We start from the raw sequence: 24,221 nt of genomic DNA on the forward strand, positions 1-24,221 counted from the left end.
ATTTTTAAGCATTTTATAAAATGTTGGGTAGTTGAATCTATAACAGTACAGCATGTTTCATAAGCTAATGTTTTGAGTCCAAAATCAGAATCTGCCAACTGACTGTCAAACAAAATGCAGTGGAGTAAAAAGTACGATACTTTCCTTTGAAATGATATGGAATAGAAGTATAAAGTACTGTTACTTCTTACTTACTTTCCACCACTTTAATCCAGGGCTGTTGTTCTGGACCTCAATTTTGAATGTTTAACCTTAAATAGCTTTGCTAGGAAAAACATATTGGATCATAGCTCGTTCTTGTGTTTACACAAGATGTATGCTAGTGTAATGAACAGGAAGACTGCTGTAGTTTTTAACTATATATCCACCTTGTTTATAAGAGGGCTCCTATCCTCATTTCTGACGGCTGCAGACACGTTCGAGGTCTTGAGTGAAGTACAAATAAACGCACACAAAGACAACAGCCAGAACATTTGGGTTAGCCTACTTACATACTGCCAAAGTCAAATTTGCATGATGCTGTTTATACAGCTACCACTGTGTGGCTGGCTATATATTAATATTCTGCAGTTCAAACCTTTCTTAATTCAAGGTTATCCCCGCTGTGAAAAGTGAAACCGTTGTCGGCAGGATTCGAACCTGCGCGGGGAGACCCCAATGGATTTCTAGTCCATCGCCTTAACCACTCGGCCACGACAACTACACGCTTCTGAATGTGATACAGATTCACAACAAATGAATTAATTCTAGTTGCCATTGTCGCTGCATGGCTGTCTTAATCTGGGCACAATTAAGATCATTCCGCTCACATTTAACTCTGAAACCGGGAGTAGAGAGGCGCTGTTTGGGTTTCATCCGGGTTATGGTGAACACAGCACCATCTTGTGGGGGTGGACACATGTTGCTGAGAGACATTTATTAACATTCTGTATCCCTACTTGACTTTAAGTCTTTTTAAAGTAAAAGCCGGTTAAAAATGTACAACAGTGAGAAATGAAAAAAAAATGTCAAGGGAAGGTGATCATAAAATATGAATGTAGGCTATACTAGAATGGACATGGAATGAAATCAGATTTTCACCAGGTGCTACACAAAGCAACTTCAAAGTATTTTACTCACCAGTTTTGTTGCTCCCCTTATTTGTGATAAATACCTTTAGAAATATATTTGGATATTTTCTTTGAGGAGTGCAAGATAACGAGTTCTGCATCTATTCATCTTGAAGAATTCCAACCATAATGTAGGTATTCTGTTCCACCATTTAACATCTGCTGTGTATGACATATGACATCATTACAAATATATAGATAATACATATGTCTTACGTTATTTACAAGTTCAATTATTTTTATGTTAGAGAACAACATGTCTGTGGTGATAATAAATATTAACTACAAGTGCTTAGTCATTCTGAAATAGGTTTCACGAACAAAGAACGACACAGCATGTTACATTTCGTGATATAAATTATTTATTTACATTTACAGAAAAATGACCCCATCAAGACAATGTAGTAATAACTATTGTAAAGAGAACCCAAGATACAGAAGCTGACGTCATCGTCACAACCGAACAGAGAGCTCTATCATAACATTGTGCCCTCTGTCAAAGGTCTCCTATAACACAAGGTGCAAGGCATCACGTGTAGCCCCGAATCCCCCTCCCACCCCACCACCCCCCCTCCCAGACCAAACAACACACACCTCATTTAAAGCCTGTTACCCTGCTTTTTGCACTACCCCGATTTGCTTTAACCCCTCATCTACAAACGACAGACACTGGCTAGCCTGCCTCTACCAAAGCTCACACATCTAATACACATTCACACACACACACACTCATATTCAGTATCCTCATCGCCCCCCACCCAACACCTTGTGGTTCAGTTTTTCAGAAAAACCCTGGGCGGAAGTGACAAGGTGCAAGCAAGGAGACACATCGGGCAACTCGGGGGTTGGCGGCGGCGGAGACTGATGACAACATTACCCCACCCGTGGGCCTCATCACTGGCTGGTACGCCAGCTCTGTCTTTGCTATGCCACCATCCTCCCTGGACATTCTTAAAGTTCATACTGGGAGAGAGGGCAAGGAGTGAGGGGAAGCAGATCCTAATTTTCAGGGGTTGGCCTACAAGGGGGAACATGTAACGCCGCAGTGCTCCATAAAGTGGAGGGGGACTCTGTCCGGTGTGTCTGGGCTCAGATAAGTCGAGTGGAGGCGCGCATGGTGTTCTCTGAACTGAAGTGGACATTGTTCTGCTTCTGCCGGTTGATCCTATTGGTCCGTGGGCACTTCCTGTAAAAAGAAGGAGGTGAGGGAGGGGTACAAGAAGATACACATAGGGGTTAGCTATGCTACTGTAAGAATCTGCAGCTGTGAAAGATCATTCTGATGCAATTCTGACGTTTTTATGGACCCCAATAAAGTCGTCCTGAAATGAATCCCATCTAACTCTTTTACTAACTTTGTATTGTTAATGCATCGTTAGCTTCTTTGATAGTGACTTCATACTTTGTTAGATCATGTTGTATTAGCATCTTTACTAAAAAGTCTACAAGAACTCCTGGCAACACTCACTGCTCATGAAGCTAGCTGCTTAGAGGGCAAAGTAATACTTGAGTTTCGAGACACACATTGTTAGTGTTGGTCTTTTTGTAGGATTTGTCTACAGTTGGAAAAATGTCAAATTATGTGGTAACAATGTGGTATCTTGCAGTGAAACCCTTTTGAGCAGACCTTTTCCAAGATGTGACAGAATGTCATACACAGGAGGCAAAGCATAGAGATGACCTTTTCCACTCCCACCTGTCTGTCCTTTAAGTGAATGGCAAGTCTTTATAATAAGTGGAAATGACATAAAAACTCCAGCAACATTCATAAAGCACAAAACACGAACTGTAGCTCAGTCTGTCCAACAGAGACAGGACACTGAGGTGAGTGAGTCACTGGGCACTGACATGTATGTCTGCATAGATTCATTCATTCGTGTACACATTTGTTCATTCACTAGACTCCACCATAACAATTAAGTGCCCCATGATATATTGAGTATTTTTAGATTTTTTGCTTTAAATCAATATCGCTGAGCAGCAGGAAACATTAATGGTAGGATAGCTGCAGTGTTATAATTCTCTCTTTCCTTCTTTATCTTCTCTCCGTACCCTCTGGCCCTGCCCCTTTACAACTGCTCGCGCTCTCTCATTTTGTCCCTCCTCCTCCTCCCCTCCTTTGCTCAGAGGAGCAGTTTCGTCTCGGCCAAAACTCTTTTAAAATCTTTTATTAAATGTCATAAATTGCTTAGGTCAGCCAGAGGCAGACAAGCTGCAGGCTATATATATATATATATATATATATATATATATATATATATATATATATATATATATATACACACACACACACACACACACATATATATATATGTGTGTGTGTGTGTGTGTGTGTGTGGGTGGGCTTCTACTGTGAATACAAAACCCCTGTTCAAACAAAAGTGTGTATGCTTGCCTACACAGATATCTCTGTGTATCTATGCTTGTACGCACATGCTGCACGTTTTCAGATGTGTGTGTGTGTGTGTGTGTGTCCACAGGGAAAGTGACTACTTTCTCTCTGTGGTGCAAGCAAGGTGACCTTTCAGCTGTTTCCTCCAGGCCCCCCTCCCAAATACACACAACACGGAAAATACTGCTCCCAGGCTCATTAGTAAGCTGTGTTTGAACGTGTGTGCATGTTTATGTGTGTGTGTGTATGTGTGTGTGTGTGTGTGTGTGTCTGTTGGGGCATGACTCACCTGGTAATGCAGAGCACCACCACACAGATGATGACCACCTGGAGCGCTCCAATGATAGAGGCGATGAGGACATAGTGCAGTTTGCCAGAGCCTGGCACCACATAGAGCACGTTGTACTCTTTGATGTCACACTGGGGGCCTCTGAAACCCGAGTGACAGCTGAGATCACACACACACACACACACACACACACACACACACACACACACACACACACACACACACACACAAGTGAGAAGAAAGAGAGAAAAAGAGATTAATTTCTTTGCACTGAGAGGTTAACAAGTTAATTATTTTTGTGTTTTTAATTGAAACCTTTGTGGTGGAACAATGCATTTGTGTGACAGTGTAGTGACTGGGCTTTTTCTTTGCTGTGACTGTTTAGATGAACATGACGGATACGATTTGCAGTGGAGGTAGAGGGAGTATGTTCACACTAAGTAGCTACATTTGAAAACACATTATTTTCTCTTTGTTTTGGGCCTCTGCCCACACTAAAGCTGGAATTATATTAGTGTGTTAAGGGCTCACGGCGTAGCTACAGAACCTACCTACATAGCTTCTGTAACTACACCGTAGGCTACGCTGTAGCCGGTGTGTGCCTCCTCAAAAATATAACTTCAGGGCTACAGAAGCTATGGAGAAACCGCATGGAATCTGCAAGAACTGTGATTGGCCAGCTTGGGCTGCATGTGTTTCTGATGCCAGTTGATTGATAGTGAAGCAGTCTTTTTCTTTTCTGCAACACACTTTTAGCAAAGCCATTACCACTGCAAACCTTCTGCTCTCCGTGATCACGGCTGTCTGTCACCGGGATTGCACAGCAGTAGTCTCCTATTCAGCAGTAATACACAACGGAATAGAATTTACAGCAATGTTGGAAATGGGTAACGAACAGCAGTCTCCTGTGTTAAAAGTGCATCTAGTGGATATATCTAAAAATGCAAGCCTCACATTTTAGTATAGATGGGTGTAGATAGGAATAAGTGAAAGTTATTAAAGTTAAAGTTAAGAAGACAACTTTTTGTCTCTCTCTGTGATCACTCATTTTAAATATACAGTATAGCCAGTTGCACAATACGGGTGTTGTCTTGAAGCTGCATTTATCACATGATTTTGCGATCATAAAATAGAGATTTGTCTGGTTAAATCACAATTGTAACTGGGCTACATCAACTCCTTAACAGATGCTGGCTATGATCAGCAGTGCTCTTGTTTGCTGACCAAAAGAGGATGAAGAAGAAGAGTGAAGAGTTTTAGCTGTTTTCATTTTGTTAAGGTAGTTAAGTACGGACGACGATCTTTACAAAAACAGCCTGAAAAAGATAGCATGGACGCACATCATTTTCACATAGTGTTTTCAGATTTATCCAGCTTAGTGTGGACGTAGAGAGCCAGACATGCGCACACACACACACACACACAGTGAGAGAGAGACTAATGGAGATGATCTTTGTCCTCAGAGAGGAGCTAAAATGGTCCCCCTTTTAATCTCTCTTTCCCTCTCCATCTCTTTACCTGCTTCTGCTGTCTCTGGGGAGGTTGTTAACCACCAACACCTGCATTTCCTTGTTTGGTACCAACACACACACACATACACACACAGTCTCCTTCACATTCTCTCTCCCTTCGACCTGACAGTGTGTAAGATGAACATTGCAACCTTGTTCTGTTTGGGGTTAGTGCTCTCTTTCCACACACATGAACACACTGACATGCACCATTCCCATAGAGACCACTGTGCTCCCCTTCTCATTAGGATACAACCTCCAATAACCTGCAACCAGTAGGGGGCAGCAGAGACCTTTCCCTCTTTGCTAAGCACTGTTCTGTATGCAAGAAGAATGTCTGGCTGGGGGAGCTGGGACGAGCGAGGTTAGAGAGAAAGGAGAGAGATAGAGGGAGCAAGACATACCAGGACCCCCTGGCTGCTACACTATCAGGCTGTAAAAGATGGTAGACCTGAGACCACATGTACATCCACTGTGTGTGTGTGTATGTGTGTGTGGGTGGCGGGTTTTAATATCATTCCTCATTGTGCCGTTATGTAAATGCATGTGTGTGCTGCCTGTGTTCATGCGTATTTTGTGTGCTTGATGAATATGTGTGTACTGTATGTGTACTGCTGTTCTGTAAGTGTGTCTGTGTGTCTGTATTTGTTGTTTGTTGCATTTTCTTGTATTTCTATACTTATGAGGCCGGCGAGTACTGTTTTTCTACTCCTTGCCTCTTTATAGGATACATCCAATTTATGGATCTTATTTTTGTTTAGCCATTCTTTGTATTGGTTTGGATAACATTGTATTTACCAAAGTCACTGCTGAGATGTGGGAATCACTAAAGAAAACGTCTGACGTTGCAAGAAACAAAGCCCCAGGTTAGCCAAACTTGCTGAGCAGGTTGTGTACAGTGGGAACAGCAGCCTGCTGCGACTGAAAGCCACGATAATGACAATGGTGAGCGTGAATCACAACAGTTACGTTGCGGCCAGTTAAACCAAAACAATGAGCTGAAAGATGCGTAAAAGTAATAAGTAATTTCCTCCATTGTTAATATAACACCATTTAGAGCAGCTTGAAGGTTAGAGTTTGGGTCCTCACTAGGGATGGGCACTGACAACTGTACTGGTACAAGATTGCTAGCAGTACTGATGTCACAAACTTGCAAATTATACTGTTTTTAAAGTTGCTTTTTTTTTTGTTGCTGCTGTAAACAATACTAAAATATTTCATAGCTTCTTGGAATTCGCTGATGATACACTCGAGGTGTCAGTCATCAATGACGGTGACAGCAGCATAGTGGTGCGTTTACAGCCAAGTATTTTCATTGGGAGACAGATGACGGTGCAACAAAGTGTGGTGTGCAGAGTCTATTTGCTTTATGTAGGATTTGTTTATCGGCATGCTACAGTCAGAGTTACTCATCAAAACATTGCAGCCAATAGCAGCTAAGATTAATATAATTGAATTGATTGCTACATAAGGATCCATGCACTGTAGCCCATAGTTAGATACTACAAATATAGCCTTATTGATTGCTAGCTATTAAAAAATCCATTCAACTCATTATAAATAAATCGATAGTCTCAACTCGGTGTATTTTCAAAACTTGTCCTCAAATATTGTGGCATTGTGGCATTGACTTTAACAATGGGTGTCCTGGTGGTTAAGATGCAAATCATATACTATGATTGCAATGTCCTCAGTTGATTGGGGACCTTTGTTGCATGTCATTCCCCCTCTCTCTCCCCTCATTTCTTGTCCCCTCTTTGAATAAAAGGCAAAAATGACCCAAAAAATACTTAGGTAATGATATCATATGCTGTATCAGTATCATTTTTTGTTTGCCCTATCCCTACCGTCCCTTGTCCTAACAAACATAGTAATATTCTATGTATGTGTGTGTGTGTGTGTGTGAGTGTGTGTACCTGCAGGAGGGCTGGGCCAGGATACTGGGGAACTGACACTCTCCGTGGACGCAGTAGTTTTTGTAGTGATCTGGACAGGGGATGTACAAGCCGCGGGCCAGCCCGTTCCTCTGATCCTCTTTTTCCTCTACTACGTAAACACACACGGACACACGGACACACAATCCAAAAATACTTATGCTTGTGGCCACCTGTGCACATACATTACTGTACAAGAAAGACACAGCGAAGTAAGAAAGAGAGGATGAGATGAATAAGAAAAAGTAAAAAAAAAATATCAAGGACAGAAATGGATGAAGTGAGAGAAAAGTCTGAGAGCGACAGACAGAAGTGAATCAGCGCTGATGCAGCTTTGAGTGGCAGCACATGTTATTTGCCAGTTACACATGCACTCACCTGTGAGGTCGGTCCGTGCAAAGTGGCCATCTCCGCCTTTGTTCCCAGTTATGATGTCGCCTGGAAAGGCCAAAGACACATTCAAACTGACCTCAGGTCACTACAACCTCTCCTATAGCTCCAAACCCCTCCATTACGGATATGTTCAAACGGAACCAGTGCAGGTGGAGAGAGCTGAATGTGAATTATCATCTCAACAAAGGGTTTATGTGGTATGTGCACCTGTCTAGCTAATGTATATAAATGCGAACTATTCTCTTCAAAAGTCACAAACCATCTCCCCTAATGTATTAAACTGAACAAAGAGTAGAATGGAGCAGAGCCGGGGACAAAAGATCAGAGGAAATCATGCCTTTTTTTGCTCACCTTATTGATGCTGCATTGAATTCCTCTTTTCACAAAGGCTAGATTAAATCTCCTTCCAATCATTATCATTTTATTGTAATTGATTTTTTTCAGTGAATTCATTCCCTCAAAACTGAGGGTGTGAAAGTGTTTCCCAGGTTTATGATGCAAGAATTGTGGCGAGAAATGTTCTTGGATCTGGGACTTTTAATTCATTTTTTATTATTTATTTGCTTGTAGAACAAGGAAGGAGGAAGAATAAAACAGAAGAAACAAAGCAGCGTTTTGGTGAGATCAGAAGCTAGAGTCTTGTATGTTTGACATCCATGTAAGAAAAATCACACATCAATGACAACTTGAGGCCTTACTGATACAACACATGCCGCAAGTGCATAAATGAAAAATCTTAGGCTCATCAGTACTTGTTACAGATCAGTATGAGCTACAATAGAAAGCAGGGCTATTTCCAGAAAAAGAAAAATGAAATGTAAAACTGTTTCCCAATAATATGACAATACAAAGTGACACATGAACCACACAAACCAGCAATCTAAATATCAAGGTGCCACTTTGAATCCTGGCTAACATGAGCTTTACCTTTTCACAGGTCTAAATTCCTCAGTTTCATGGCGGAGTTTCATGATATTTGTTTCTCTCACCACTTTCCCTGACTGAAACAGAATGCGCGGAGGCGTGATCAAATCGATCAGGGTGGTCTGACCCACAGGGTGTAACGTGGGGGAATACAGATTTCTATTTGTGTTCCAGCGCTGGTTAGCCCTGATTGCTTTACTCCCCATTACCTCTCAAAGCCTTCATCTTGGTTCCCACATCTCGATCAATTGTCCTGTTTGTCCCGGGTGGATGCAGAGCCGATCAAATGCTTGCAAATGTACTCATACACAATAAAAGCCTGCTGACAACTGAGATTTGAACACCTCCCTGTGGATAAGTCTCTGCCTCTCTTTCCACCTGATGCCAGATCTTGCAGTTTCAAAATAAGACGAAATTAAGATATTGGTGGATCAACACAGCTCAAATAAAATAAAATAAAACATATTCAAAAGAATAATTCTTATGTGCCTTTGTCTTCTCCCACGTGGATTAGCAATATGACTCAGTTTAGGGATTTAACCACAGAGATTAATAAAATAACTTTATCCCTGGAACCGTTACAAACAAATACTGCACCCAAATAAAAGATACTAGACTAAGAAGGGGGGATTGCCTTTCAGTAAAATTATCAATATACATAGCAGCGAAGGCTGTATGGGGTTTTGAGGATTATCTTTGCACACTATTCCAAAATATGATTGAGTGAAAATATCTGTAATTATGAAATGTGGTTGGAACTGCAGTGGAATCACGCTGTGTGCATTCAGCTCTGCATGCTGCCTCATTTGCCCCCATGGCCGCACTTCAACTTGAAGTGAACACCTGCCCGCCAGATTGATGGCTTCTGCTGTGTGTGTGAAGGTGTTGTTGTGTCTTTTGGAATGAATGTATGCATGCGCGCGTGTGTGTTTATGGATCTGACCTTGACAGTGGCCCAGGTACTTGACCTCGATGCGTTCCTGCTTCTGACAGGACGCCTCCTTCACCTGGCAGGGGTTGTCATAGGAACGACCGTCTGAGGCACACACCGGGTTGAAGCTGATGTGGGAACAGTCGATGTTGCAAACACACCTGCAGAACAGGAAACAATATTAGAGTAGCAAACTTCCTGGCATTTTATTTATCATCTATGTCAAGATCTAAAATAAATGAGATCTGAAATATTAATGAAAATGACTGCATCTTTGTTCCGGAGAGACTTATGTGTGTGTTTGACTGCGAGGGACAGACCGAAATTTGTTCAGGGATTAAAAATGAGACAGAAAGAAAAACAGTACAGCTTGCACTCAGTCAGGATGTTGGACCATGCATAGTAATCCTGTTCAGACTGGGTTTTGGCACATTCAATCTGACACAATAGCAAATGGATTTAACTTTGCTAAAAGAGACAGGCTGCACAGAAGGCTTGATTGACAAATGATGTAGCATTACAATGGCAGAAAGCTATTAATAATGAAAAAATTGTAGATAACAAAGCTGTACATTTGAGAGGAAAATAGAGCACAAAAAACAGCCACCATTCTCGAGCTTTCAGATACATAATTTATTTTAGATAACATTGAAAACAGCTTAAATGGAAAATAATAACTTCTAAGCTAATACTATCATAGTGCGCACTGAAACTGCTTGGCGACAAAAAGTCACTGAAGACTGCAGAACAGCTTGTTTCTGGTACTACACCATGTCTTTATAATATCCTTCAACAAAACTCGACTGAGAAATTATAAAAATGATCTTGGTGAAGCTGAGAACAACTGCAGTACATTGGCTTTGAGGCCACAGGCATGTCTGGTGTATCACTGTCACAGCACTAAAGTGTGGCCTACATAACCTTCAAATGGAAATTCTTTGTTATTTCGACAAGCAAGTTCTAATGACTGATTAGCTTAAAATTAATGCATTTACTGCTTACAACAGATGATTACTTGAAGTGCAAGTTGTTAAGTTTGGAAAAGCTTTTCTACATAAAAGTCAAATTAAAAGTGGGTTAGTTTTTGTCTTTGGCAAATGACTGCTTACATCCATATGCTTTTAAATTAGTCCTGTTTTGTCTTCTCTGTATATTGAATCAGTCACTTCCTTCCAGAAAGCTGATATTTCTGGTGTGTTTTTGTGGCACACTGTAATGCATTCATTTCTCAGTGAATCAGGTGCTTACTTGATGCTTTTAGCTCGCTCAAATTAACCGGGCAATCTGCAGTCGCACTACAATTTTCGGTGGAATTTAAGTGTGAGGCATCCTATGTTTGCTTGTCTCTGTGTGTGTGAGTCTGTGTGGGCTCTTCGGCGTCTGCGACATCTGCACAAATGACAGAGAGAGAGAGAGAGAGAGAGCACATATACCTGCGCGCATGTGCATATACGTGCGTGTGTGTCTGTGTGTATTTTGGTATACGTGTAGTGTGACCCTTAAGTGTGTGGCAGGCCTGATCAGCAGAAATTACACCCAGATTGCCTTCCCCAGACAGTTGCTGCTGAGTAGCGCTGAACGCTAGATTCTGTAATTATAAATCTGTCATTATTCTCCCGGTCTTTTCATTTTCCCATGGTGCCAAGCTCTCAGTAAAGCACAGGCATTCAGCTGTCTTACAGCTGCATTTGCATACACGCCCATGTGGGCGACCGCCAACACATAAACGTGTGCCACACACACACACACACGCAGACACCTTCACAATCAGCCATGATGAATCTTACTGCTGACATTGATGCTGATTGAAACGCCATGCAGCAAAGCGTGGCAGTGCTCAGCTACTGCTGTAATGATGGATCAGCAAAGTAAGAATGATGTGAAGAAAGGCTTCGTTATGCATCAGAGAAGACACGGTTGTATAAAGGCGCGCAATATCCAAAATCCCACATGACACTGAAGGTGAGCCAACGCAGCTATGCCACTGCAGAGGGTTACACAATGAGACTGTAATACCATGACTTAAAGGGTCAGTTCACGCAAATGACAAAAAACATATTCTGTCTTACCCCTAGACAATCTCTAACCATGCAAATGGTTTTGGTTTTATTTGCTGAGGTTTTGAGATATCCGCCTCAAGACCTCGCTGTCAACAGTTTTTATTAGAAACGGAGAAATAGCCACGAAAATAATTGTTGGCAGCATGATCTGTGTATTATCCACAGTAGTGAGGATATCGTCTGTGACTTTTTGCTGTTTAATTTTTTAAAGGTCATTTTTCACCACAAATTAATTTCCATTCACTTCCAATCAGGGGTGTAAAAATGACAAGAATCCAATCTTTGTGACACTTGGCAAAAATGCATACTGTCAAAAAACAATCTTTTCAACACTCTCTCACTCTGTGTTCCTGTGCCTCTGATGTGTGTGTGTGTGTGTGTGTGTGTGTGTGTCTGTGCGTGGCCCACCTCTCTCTTGCTAACAAGCTGTCTTTTCACATATGCCGAGCTTTTCACTGGAAAAAAACCATGAACTGAAGTGTCAGACTCTACCGTGTACAACACTCCCTGAAATCTTTACATTGAATTTTCAGTTTGCAAAATACACAGTGCTATCATAAAATGTACCCGTGGCAATATACATCTTCCTACTCATTTAAGAAGCAATGTGTACGCTGACATCAGCTAATGCAACTTCAAAAGCACACTGGCCCCCAGCTCCTCTTGAAGGCAAATGCTAAAGCCCTAAGCTGTTTTATGTACAAGGACATGTTCCAATATAGCATTGGTAAAAATACCAAATTTAGGATACTGACTAATAATACTCATTTGACAGCATTTCACCAAAACAACTAGCTAGCTTTAGTAACTATATACAGTGGTGTGCAAAAGTGTTTGCCCCGTTCCTGATTCCTTATGTTTTTGCATGTTTGTCACACTTAAATGTTTCAGATCATCAAACAAATTTAAATATTAGCCAAAGATAACAGAAGTAAACACAACATGCAGTTTTTAAATGAAGGTTGTTATTATTAAGGGGAAAAAAAATCCAAACCTACATGGCCCTATGTGAAAAAGTGATTGCCCCCTAAACCTAACTTTGGGCCACCCTTAGCAGCAACAACTGTAATCAAGCTTTTGCCATAACTTGCAATGAGTCTTTTACAGCGCTGTGCCCACTCATCTTTCAGCAGAATTGTTGCAATTCAGCCACATTGGAGGGTTTTCGAGCATGAACTGCCTTTTTAAAATCATGCCACAGCATCTCAATAGGATTCAGGTCAGGACTTTGGCTATCTTCTTTAGCCATTCAGAGGTGGACTTGCTGGTGTGTTTTCGATCATTGTCCTGCTACCGAACCCAAGTTCGCTTCAGCTTGAGGTCACGAACAGATGGCCACACATTCTCCTTCAGGAGTTTTTGTTAGACAGCAGAATTCATGGTTCCATTTATCACAGCAAGTCTTCCAGGTCCTGAAGCAGCAAAACAGCCCCAGATCGTTACACTACCACCACCATATTTTGCTGTTGGTATGATGTTCTTTTTCTGAAATGCGGTGTTACTTTTATGCGAGATGTAATGGAGCACACACCTTCCAAAAAGTTCAACTTTTGTCTCGTCAGTCCACAGAGAATTTTCCCAAAAGTCTTGGGGATCATCAAGATCTTTTCTGGCAAAAATGAGACAAGCCTTAATGTTCTTTTTTCTCAGCAGTGGTTTTCGTCTTGGAACTCCATTTTAACCGAGTCTCTTTCTTGTGTTGGAGTCATGAACACTGACCTTAACTGAGGCAAGTGAGGCCTGCAGTTCTTTGGATGTTGTTGTGGGGTATCTGAATGGCTGAAGAAGAACAATATGAAGACTTTGGAGTGGCCTAGTGGAGATAAGTTGAACAACTGTTTGCAAATGTTTATTCAACATCTGTTGCATAATAGCCGGACCTTATATGGATTCAGATGTGAATTTGATACAGCATTCTAGTGAGGCTGACAGATAAAGAAGAAGAACAAAATGAAGACTTTGGAGTGACCTAGTCAAAGTCCTGACCTGAATCCTATTGAGATGCTGTGGCATGACCTTAAAACGGCAGTTCATGCTCGAAAACCCTCCAATGTGGCTGAATTACAACAATTCTGCTGAAAGATGAGTGGGCCAAAATTCCTCCACAGCGCTGTAAAAGACTCATTGCAAGTTATCACAAACGCTTGATTGCAGTTGTTGCTGCTAAGGGTGGCCCAACCAGTTATTAGGTTTAGGGGGCAATCACTTTTTCACATAGGGCCATGTAGGTTTGGATTTTTTTTCCCTTAATAATAACAACCTTCATTTAAAAACTGCATTTTGTGTTTACTTGTGTTATCTCTGACTAATATTTAAATTTGTTTGATGCTCTGAAACATTTAAGTGTGACAAACATGCAAAAACATAAGGAATCAGGAAGGGAGCAAACACTTTTGCACACCACTGTATAGTTCTTGAAAGTAAAACTATCAAAATTTCCAAATTTCCTAAATTGTAATTGTATTGGCTTTGAATCACAGTGTATTGTTACAAATTTACCTATTATAATTTTTTGTATCAGATCATGGACTATGTATCTAGAAAGTGTCAAATCCTCTAAGAGAGACACCCCTACTTCCATTGTATTAAGGTGGATACATATATCCCACAAGCAGATTCCTCAAAACCCCATGAGTTAAAGCCAAAATTTTCTGCATAGCTAGATATCACTAGAGGCAAGTGAGAAAAAAAAATCTGTAGTTTGGGTTAACCTTTAAAGATTATAAAACAGACGCTAATTTTGCAACAGCCACCCTCAAGACAAGATTAGATTTACAATTAAAGTGTCTGCGTTATCATCAAAAGTATCTAAATGAGAATAGTTTTAGCATGAAAGGAATCAGCGAGAAGAACTGTGAGGAACTAAGAATCAAATCAAAATCTTAAGAGCTTCTGAGCTAAAACTAATTTTTCACACATCCACCAGTGTAAAAAGTATAGCGTATAGGCTTAACACTGCGCACATACATGTATGAATGCACACGCCCCCCCCCCAACTCACAACCCATCATAAAAGAGCTTTCAGAGTCTCGGCCATCCCGAGAGGCTGCTGTTGGTCGGTGGCTGATGTCTGGGCTCCATACATTTTTAATGAGGCCTCTCACTTTCTCCACAATAGGCACTATACCATTAGACTGCAGTGCGTCAACACATCCTAATGCTACTTGCACACACACACTGGAACACCTGCAGACAGGCGTGCACAGACATATACATGCACGAGACAGCAATCGCTTTGTGATAAACCTTGTTTTTCTCACACACACCAAATCATTGCTTCACACATTCTGCTGAGAGGAACATAGGGGTAGAGAAGTGTTAAATGAATGTTAGTGGCGTGTGAGAATGTGTGTACTGAACATACCCGAGTGCGTGTGTGTGTGACATGTGTGCGTGAGGATACTTTCTTGGCAGGATGTGTTGTATTGATTAGTTCCCTGCAATTATTTCCCTCCCATCAAAGTCCCTCCCGCCCCCACACTGTCTACTGGCTCTCAACTGAAAAGGCCACTTTACACACATGTAAACACTCACACACAAACACACACGGCAACTGAGGCCAACATATCCACTGACTGCCTCATGATGTGTACAAATCCTTAGCAGCAAACCTTATTGCAGCTGAACATAGCATTGATTTTCATAATCCTTAGCCGCAAATTTCAGTGTAATCCTTTGAAAAAATGAGTGAGAGGCAAACAGACAGACAGACATGAGAGAGAGAGAGAGAGAGAGAGAGAGAGAGAGAGAGAGAGAGAGAAAGAGAGAGAAACACTGAAAGAGAGAGCAAATCAGCAATGTTGAAACAGAAAGAAAAAGGGAGAAAGAGAGAAGAGAGGATATGTATATACAGTGTGTATACAAATGATTAGAGGCAGGAAAAGCCTGAAGAATACACATGCGAGTGCACACACACATACTTTGTGCTTTGTGGTACTAAACACTGTGAGTTCAGTAATCATGGATGGATAACTGAACAGGCCTCCTGGGCCAGAGCCTCTCCTTGAAGTGACTGTTAACATTACTTGTTGGAAAATCAATGAAATGACTACAAAAGGATGCAAACCCACCACGAGGAGACACAAAATGACTATAAAAAGACGCAAAATAACTACAGAGCCACAAAACGACTACAAAAAGATGCAAAACAACCACAAAGAGATGTGAAACTACCACAAAAAGTCGTAAAACCTCCACCAAGAGATACAAAACAACTACAAAGTGTCGCAAAATGACTATAAAGTAACAAAACAATTACAAAGAGATGCAAAACAACCACAAAGAGATGTAGGCTTTTACATGTCTGGCCCATTGTCTCATAATCAGTCCATGTCAGTAATTAGTGCTTTTAATTACTTACAAGTCACTTAATGGTCTGACTCCTCAGTACATCTCTGTACATACCCTGCTCGCACCTTGAGATCCTCTGGCAAGAGGCTTTTATGTGTTCCAGACTCTTGTCTGAAGACTAAGGGTGACAAAGCTTTTGAAATAAGAGCCCCAAGGAAATACGTCAGGCTTAGTCAGTGGCTTCTTTTAAATCTAAGCTTAAAACGTACTTTTATCGCACCGCCTTCCCTGATTTCTCTGATTCAAGTTTTTATTATTTATTATGGTTTGATTAACATTTTGATTCTATTACTGCTGTGTTTTATTTATTTGTTTTTATGTTATGTTTTATGTGTTCTTTGCTTGCTATGTGAAGTACATTGTAACTTTGGTTTGATAAGTGCTATATAAATAAAGATATTATTATTATTATTATAATGTGTGTGGAGGGCTTCCAGTGGATGTTGTATGAATTGTGTGTGCATGGACCCAGCTCAAAGGGAAAAAAAGGCAGTCTCCCACCTTGCCCGTTGGCCTGTGACTTGTCTGGCTTTTCAGTGAAATTCCCTTTTTCTCTCCATAGAATGGACTTCAATAAGGACACAAGTGCCGGCTTTAAAAAGCTTCTAGCTTCTTTCTCAGGAGGTCTAAACCCAGCGTTCACACAGCAAGTGTCCCAGCAGCCCCTCACTATGACTAGCTCGCTATCTCCTCCTCCTCTACCTTAATTCTATCAACACCGGTGGCCGCTATTGATGGGTTTGAAAGCATGGGTTTTTGTGGGTAATTACAGCTCCACAAATGGATCTAAATGGGTTTTCGTGACACTCTATTGATCCATGAGGGGTAAATTGGTCTTTTTTGCCTGCCGCCTGCCTCCAGAGTACAGAAAGCTACAGAGGGGTGGTGTAGGGATAGCAAGGCTCTTTACCACAGCAGAGTCACATGCAGTACAGTTCAGCGAAAATAGGTTCAACCAACATAGAGTATTTCAGCTACATGACTGAGCACATTTTTCTTTTCGTTATTTTAATCCAGATGGTGCATTTTTTCATTGTTATGAAGATGATACCCAATTATATCTATCAATCAAGCCAGATGAAACTAACCCGTTAACTAAACTTCAAGCATGCCTTAAGGACATAAAGACCTGGATGACCTGCAATTTTCTAATATTAAACTCAGACAAAACTGAAATTATTGTACTTGGCCCCAAACACCTCCAAGACACATTATCTAACGATATAGTTACTCCAGATGGCATTGCCCTGGCCTCCAGCACCACTGTAAGGAACCTCAGAGTTATCTTTGGATTTATCCGTAAACTCCCACATGAAACAAACTTTAAGGACTGTCTTCTTTCACCTACGCAATGTTGCAAAAATCAGGCACATCCTATCTCAAAATGATGCCGAAAAACTAGTGCATGGATTTGTTACTTCTAGGTTGGACTATTGCAATTCCTTATTATCAGGCTGCCCGAATAAGTCCCTTAAGATTTTCCAGTTGATCCAGAATGCTGCAGCACGTGTACTGACAAAAACTAGGAAAAGAGATTATATTTCTCCGATATTAGCTTCTCTGCACTGGCTCCCTGTAAAATCCCGAATAGAATTTAAAATCCTTCTCCTCACCTACAAAGCTCTTAATGGTCAGGCACCATCGTATCTTAAAGATCTCATAATACCTTATTACCGACTAGAACACTGCACTCCTAGAATGCAGGGTTACTTGTGGTTCCTAGAGTCTCCAAAAGTAGACTGGGAGCCAGAGCCTTCAGTTATCGAGCTCCTCTCCTGTGGAATCTGGTCCCAGTTTGGGTTCGAGAGGCAGACACCATCTCCACATTTAAGAATAGGCTTAAGACTTTCCTCTTTGATAAAGCTTATAGTTAGGGCTGGCTCAGGTGAGCCCTGAACCATCCCTTAGTTATGCTGCTATAGGCTTTAGACTGCCGGGAGACTTTCCATGATGCACCGCTTTCCTCTCTCCTTCTCTCGCTCTCCATCTGTATGCATTTTTATCCCATTACTGCATGTTACTAACTCGACATCTTCTCTCTCCTGTAGTTCTGTGCCTTCTCGTTTCTCTCCTCTCTCTTTCTGTCACTTTCAGCAGGTATTTCTGCCTCCAGAGCTGCAGAGACTGGATCTGTGGTTATGGGCCACTTGCTGCCCCCGTTATTTGGCTCTGTTACTAATACTGACATTATATTTCCTATAGCTTTCATTCCTATTATTATTATTATTATTATTAATTTATTAATATTAACACTACAATTATATTTCTACTATTTTAAAAATTCTAGGTGGTATTTGCATAGTGCCTCCTGAATTGAATTGTATGCTGTCAAATTGTATAAAAATAATAATCAGGTATACAAGATAAAAGAAAACATCAAAATGTCCTGTCACAATTTCACAGAACACATTGATGGATTATTTTTCACCAAGGCAACATAGAAAATTGTTGACGCCACCAGTAGTTACGAGTGGCTCGACATTTGTTTACAGTATGAAAAGTAATGCATTCAGTGCATGGTGGCTCTTCGTCTAGCATGGTTCCAGACCTCTGAATTGCTTCACACATTTTTTCAGCGATTCAAATAAATTAATGTTGTGCTCAATCAGCCAATCAGAGCTTTTTAGGTGGGATTAAGAATGTGGAGGCCATCTTCCTGTGCCAAAGCCAGAAAAATGGCCACAAAAACGGCATCAGGCGGTGATGGGATCGACTCAATTGCAAAGGTCATGCTTCCACTTGTACTATGTCATGCAAGTCATGAAAGACAGCAAGCTATGATTGGTCGGGATCTAATGTGTAGCCATGTCTGTTGGCCAAGTTACAGCACGAATTATGACTCCATGATCACCTAATCTGACACAGTGACCATACAGTCTGATCCTGACAGAAACAACAACTTTTAAAGGAATAGTTTGAAATGTTGGAAAATACATCTATTAACTTTCTTGCTGAGAGTTAGATGAGAAGATCAACACCACTCTCATACCTTTCCATTAAATATGAAGCTACAGCCAGCGGTCTGTTACCTTAAATTAGCAAGACTGGAAGTAGCAGGAAACAGCTAGCCTGCCCAAAGGTAACAAAGCCTCATTAATTAGCAAGTTTCTTTCATTCGTACAATAACTGTTAAGTGTAAAAAATGACAAGTTGTAGTTTTACTGGGGCTGTTTCTTTATGCTAAGCTATGCTAACCTTCTCCTGGTTGTAGCTTCTTATTTACCTTACAGACATGAGAGTGGTATTGCTCTTCTCATCTAACTAAGAAAGTGAATAAGAAGATTTCCCAAAAAGTCGAACAAGTCATTTAAAATTCTGAATGTTTCTTGGATCAACATAACAAAAGTTAATTGGTCTTGGCAAACTCTTACGAAGCTTCTGTGTCGGTTGAATACAACATTGGCAGGATGGATAAATCATTAACTACTGATTGGTTAGGGCAAAATGAAAAACCTCTCCCAAGCAGAACACGACTAACATGAATAAAACGTCAGACTGAATAATGAAGTGAAAACAAAATGGCACTTCAGTCTGATTATCAGGCTACTTTGAGTCCCACATATCCTAGAAACATCACAACACTTCATACAGTTGCTCACAATTTACAGAACAGCATTTATTTATCACTCTGTATTGTTTGTATGAAAATAAGAATAATGCATTATTATAAACACATCACTTTACCGTCACCTGGCCCTTGATTACAGTCATCTCCCTCCACTCATTGTTTGATTAACTGACAGTTTATTTGATTAAAATCAGCTGCCGCCTGATTAGAATCATAGTCATTTCAATCAAAATGATCCTACGCTACGCCAGTGGTTGGCTGCTGTTTGATGAAAATTACCTGCTGTTGGATGGCAATTACCGGTCTGATTATTCACCAGAAACATTCTTATAAAACACCTTTGGGCTTTTTAAAGATTAAAGACTACTTGTAGTTTCCGTTTTACAAGAAGGGACACTGAAATATTCATATGTCTGTTTATGTCAACTGCTTTTTTAACGAGATACATTATTGACTTAGGCTGCCTCTCTTGTCTGGTCAATTGTCTTCTTATTGTGGAGGCAAACGTACAACGGTATGTAATTGTCTTTGTTCCAGTTATCCTGCATATGCTCAAGGCTGCATTTTCTTTTATGTTTTCAGTTTTGTGTGCGCACATCGACAGTACATTGTGCTGTTGTGGCTTTATGAATTCTACCTTCAGGGATTAAGAAATTGCCAATAAATCCATTTCTGTGTTGTAGTAGAATATTAAGGTGCATTTGTGAAAGTAGGTGGCATCAGGAGGAGTGGAATCCAGCTGTTTGGTATTTGCAACAAGGCTCAGAATGCATCATGAAACCGTTCCTTGGCATTACGGTTATTGCACACCAGGGTACATTATCTTTCCATTACATCAAGCAGTTTGATAGAGTCATACTCTCAGGGCACTTCTAATTTCTAGCGGTACGTCTGGGATTTCTTATAAGCGCTGCCTTCCTTTTGCTGATAGCAGCTGATCCTTGTTCCACACCGAATCAGTAATGGTGGTTCATATAAGCTTCATTCATGCTGTAGAAAGCAAATACACTGATGCTACTGTCTAGTGCTGGAAACAGTTCACCAGTTGAGCCTTCATCTAACTGGGCTCTGTACTCGCATGTTTATTATGTACCCCTGAGGATGTTTTCAGCTGCTTCCTTAGTAATGCATGCAGGGGAGCCGATAACACATTACCTGCATCCGTCTCATCTGCAATTAATGGTTACATTTCTGACAAACGTTATTTCTTCACTGAACTAGTTTTCCTTGTGTGAGTCAAAGTCATTTTTGGCCTGACATTGCCAAGTCCTGTAAGGATAGTAATTGGATTTCCAGAATAAGCGAAAATCTCCTTTCTCTCTGTGCCCTGCTCTAGTAATTGAGGTTAAATGAAATGGTCAAACATGCACTAAACCTCAGTGGGTGTTCAGCGGCGGGGGTGTGCAGTATATAGAAGAGTTCTAATCTAAATTCTTAGTGTTCAAACTTATTAAAATGTTTCAAATAACAAATAGGGTATTTTTTGATAGAAAATGTTTAAAGGTGTCAAGATGACTTGAGTTTAGCTGTGTAGGTCAACTGGTGTCTCATGGCTTTGACAAAAAAATACAGTTCCAAGCATTTTGTGTGTTTGTGTGTGCAAACTCACCAAACATCCTCTGCGTCGACATCACACTCAGCCCCAAACTGGCAAATATCACAGGTGGACGTTTCCTTCTGCCCTGCCTCGGCTGAGCCCTCTCCATCTAAGACAGAAAGGGACAGAGGAAAACATTCAACACTTGTTTCATCCAAGACAGATTTGTAACACTTCCTGTCTGTGACTATATTTGTCTAAAACCCAACTGGTTCATTCAGAGGGAGGACAAACCTGTAACAAAGGCCCGTAACAATGCACCTCTTAAAATGCAATGTGACCGTGAGAATTCAGACTTGGACAACTCAAGTGCATTTACATTCTGCCATATCCCACCATAATCCCACCGAAGCTAACTCCTTCATCCTTTCACTTCTTCCCCTTTTCTCCACGCTCTTCTACTCTTCGCCTGACTCTCATCTATCACTCCCAATATCCCCGCTGATCTCTTTGGAGTCCCTCTTTTATTTCATCGCACTGATTGTCTCGCGCTGTGAGTGTGACGACTTCTTGGCGGTGGTGTGGGTACTGGCGTCAGGCTTATGGCGGCTTAGGGACCCCGCTGGTGCAAATCACGCCTCATGAGCAGCCGGGGGTCAAAAAAAAAGCAATCTGGCCAATCTCAAATTGCATTCTCCTACCACAGAGGACTCCGCACAAGTCTCTGCATGCTTTCTTTCTTCTTCTCTTTCCCCTTGGCCCTCTTCTCCATTAGAAAAGCTCTATTTTTAAACTTACTAGGGCCCATGAGGACAACTTTGGAAAAGAAGACGAAGAGGTGGAACTTGGCATCATTTCCCCATGTCATATCTTTAATCTCCCCAACACACACACACACATGCACAGACTCCCACACTGCTGCCACCATGCACTGCTCCCTTGTGTCTCCTCTTTCATTTTCCCTTCTGAAACTTTTGTTATTACTTGTGATCCCTGGCGACACGCTGGATGAATTGGAAAGAACTCTGGTAGAGAGGTCTAACCTGATTTTCCGCTGTCAAGCTTAAGTTGAGTTTGACTCTTATTTTAAGGTCAAAGTCAGTTAACTTTACTTCGCCGTCTTTCACTGCTGAATCTAGTTAGCATTTGACTTGCCTCCTCCATAACTCTCAGCTTGGATTTTGTGGCTGTTGGGTCAGATTATCCCAACAGCTTCATTCGCCTCTTTTGCCTGTGTCCAAAAACACAATGCAGCCTACAAGAGTGAAAAGTTCCTTTGCTGAGGATGTTAAGCTCCTAAATGTTCTGCCTTTGCTTTCAATGTTTATTCCTTTTGAAGCTGTGTCTGAAGCTGCAGGTGTTGGAAAGCAGCCATGGCGGTGAGGCAGCAGGTCCTCTGAATGCTGAAAATTTGCAATCAGGTGGTGAGATGTACATTCTGTATTCACAGCTTTGGTTTGCTTTACCTTCAGGTCACAGGACTGACAAGAATACAAGGTGTGAAGCTGCGTTGGCGCATAGTCCACCAGTGAAGCTTGAATGCCAAATAGTCTTCGCTGCAACCATGTCAGCAAAAATTGTCCTATATGATTCTAGAATCTACTCTATTTAAAGTCCAACCCCACCCCTCCCACCCGCGCTGGTGGAAACGAGCCTAAAAAGGTATGGCTAAATAATATTAAATATATTAATAATAATGAGCTGTGTTGGCTGTCTCTGCTACTGATATCATGAATCTCATCGTAGCTTAACAAAACTTTATCTGTAAAATTTCAGTTCACCACTGAGATCCATCAGCTCCTGACAGAAATCAGAGGGGAAACACCTGGTCACACATCAGTATAAAGAAATGTGTCCACTTTGTATCTCATTTCATTAAAGGGACCTCTGTAGCTCCCAAGTGAGCTTTCCAAAGTTTGAAAAATAACCCTGATGATCTCATCAGGCTAGGGATCAAAACTTACAATTTTTAAAAGAAAAACTCTGTTACAAACAGGAGGTGTGAGGTTTGAAAGGACAGATTTTCACAGGGAGGGTCTAATGAAATATGCATCAAGTTGCATTGTGGGAAATATATAGTAGGAGAAATGTGTTATTTGTTATGCTTATTATAAAAAAAAACAAATAAAAATGAAACAGTTGGGAAATGCTATCAAAGAGACCTGAAACAAAAGAAAACTCTAGAGCCTACACTTACCATAATGTAACTCGATAGCATATTTTCGTTAGACCCTCTCTGCCCTGGTAAATGTCCATGTCTTTCAAATTATATACTCCCAGTTTGTAAGGCAGTTATAAATTTGTTGTCTCCAGCACAAGGGTTATTATTTCCTCCTGAGCCACAGGAGACATTATACAACTCACAGTACTGCTCACAGGCTGAGTACTACTCTTCAAGCTGATCTTGATGTGTAAAATTGGCGAAGTTCCACTTTAAAACACAATAATGCAAGCAACACCTGCAATTCCATGTCATCCATTCTTAATTCATATACTTTCAAGGCATGTTGTCAGCATTGTTCTCAAGTGTTCAACTGTGCATGACAGTTCAATTAAATGGGCTTGTTTTTTTGTCTCACATCAGACTGGGACCGCAGATGATTGAATTAACCACTTGTGACTCTTTGACCACTTACGTAAATGTAGTTTCCCTTATTTCCACCTGTCTTGTATGTTGTGGTGTGTGAAATTTTCACAGGGCTCTCGCAGGCACCGGAGCTAGCCAGTCCCTCTAGCTGCTCTGTACTCTGTCAAATGATCAGCTCCACATAAAGGCTTGTGGGCAGGCAATCATGTTCAGCTCTCCCACGACTCACCTCTGCTACGAGAGCGAGAGAGAGAGAGAGAAAGAGAGAGAGAGACTGTACACGATTCTGTATGCCTGCTCGTATTTCTTACATGTGTGCACATACACTCACAACACAAATGCCAACATTGTCTCATTTCCCTCTTCTTTCTGCCCTTTTCTCCCAGCTAACACATCTTGTATGCACACTATCTCACACACTCTTCCCCAGATCACCATACACGGTACTGCAGGCACAATTACCAAAGGCGACTGGGGACAGGCAGTGTTTTCCACTCCTCAAATCCCTGATAGAGTCTCCTGTAGCACTAACACAACACCTCCCCTGTTTTTGCGTCTGCTAATCCTAGAATCAGGAGACATGGCTGGGTAATGACTGAAATGATTAGCCTTTCTACTGCCCCCACAATCACCCCC

The 24,221-nt window shown here is 41.2% G+C and overlaps 1 protein-coding gene and 1 non-coding gene across 3 annotated transcripts in view; both read right to left on the reverse strand.

Annotated features, from left to right (window-relative positions):
- Window positions 1-618: 618 nt before the first annotated feature.
- On the reverse strand, window positions 619-700 carry trnas-aga. The gene has a single exon. It is a non-coding gene; the product is annotated as a tRNA-Ser (tRNA).
- A 748-nt stretch (window positions 701-1,448) lies between these two features.
- tmeff2a (transmembrane protein with EGF-like and two follistatin-like domains 2a) overlaps window positions 1,449-24,221 on the reverse strand; it is a 111,393-nt gene continuing 88,620 nt past the window's right edge. Inside the window, exons 5-10 of one of the 2 annotated variants that reach the window (XM_044217263.1) lie at window positions 21,071-21,167; window positions 9,496-9,644; window positions 7,614-7,673; window positions 7,218-7,344; window positions 3,791-3,949; window positions 1,449-2,295 (exon numbers count right to left, since the gene is read on the reverse strand). In XM_044217263.1, the coding sequence (XP_044073198.1) occupies window positions 2,199-2,295; window positions 3,791-3,949; window positions 7,218-7,344; window positions 7,614-7,673; window positions 9,496-9,644; window positions 21,071-21,167 (689 nt within the window). In that variant the 3' untranslated portion in view covers window positions 1,449-2,198. Of the gene's footprint in view, window positions 2,296-3,790; window positions 3,950-7,217; window positions 7,348-7,613; window positions 7,674-9,495; window positions 9,645-21,070; window positions 21,168-24,221 lie in introns of both variants that reach the window. The other variant, XM_044217262.1, reaches the window with a different exon arrangement.

Source organism: Siniperca chuatsi, linkage group LG12 (assembly GCF_020085105.1).
Source record: "Siniperca chuatsi isolate FFG_IHB_CAS linkage group LG12, ASM2008510v1, whole genome shotgun sequence".
NCBI classification, from domain to species: Eukaryota; Metazoa; Chordata; class Actinopteri; order Centrarchiformes; family Sinipercidae; genus Siniperca; species Siniperca chuatsi.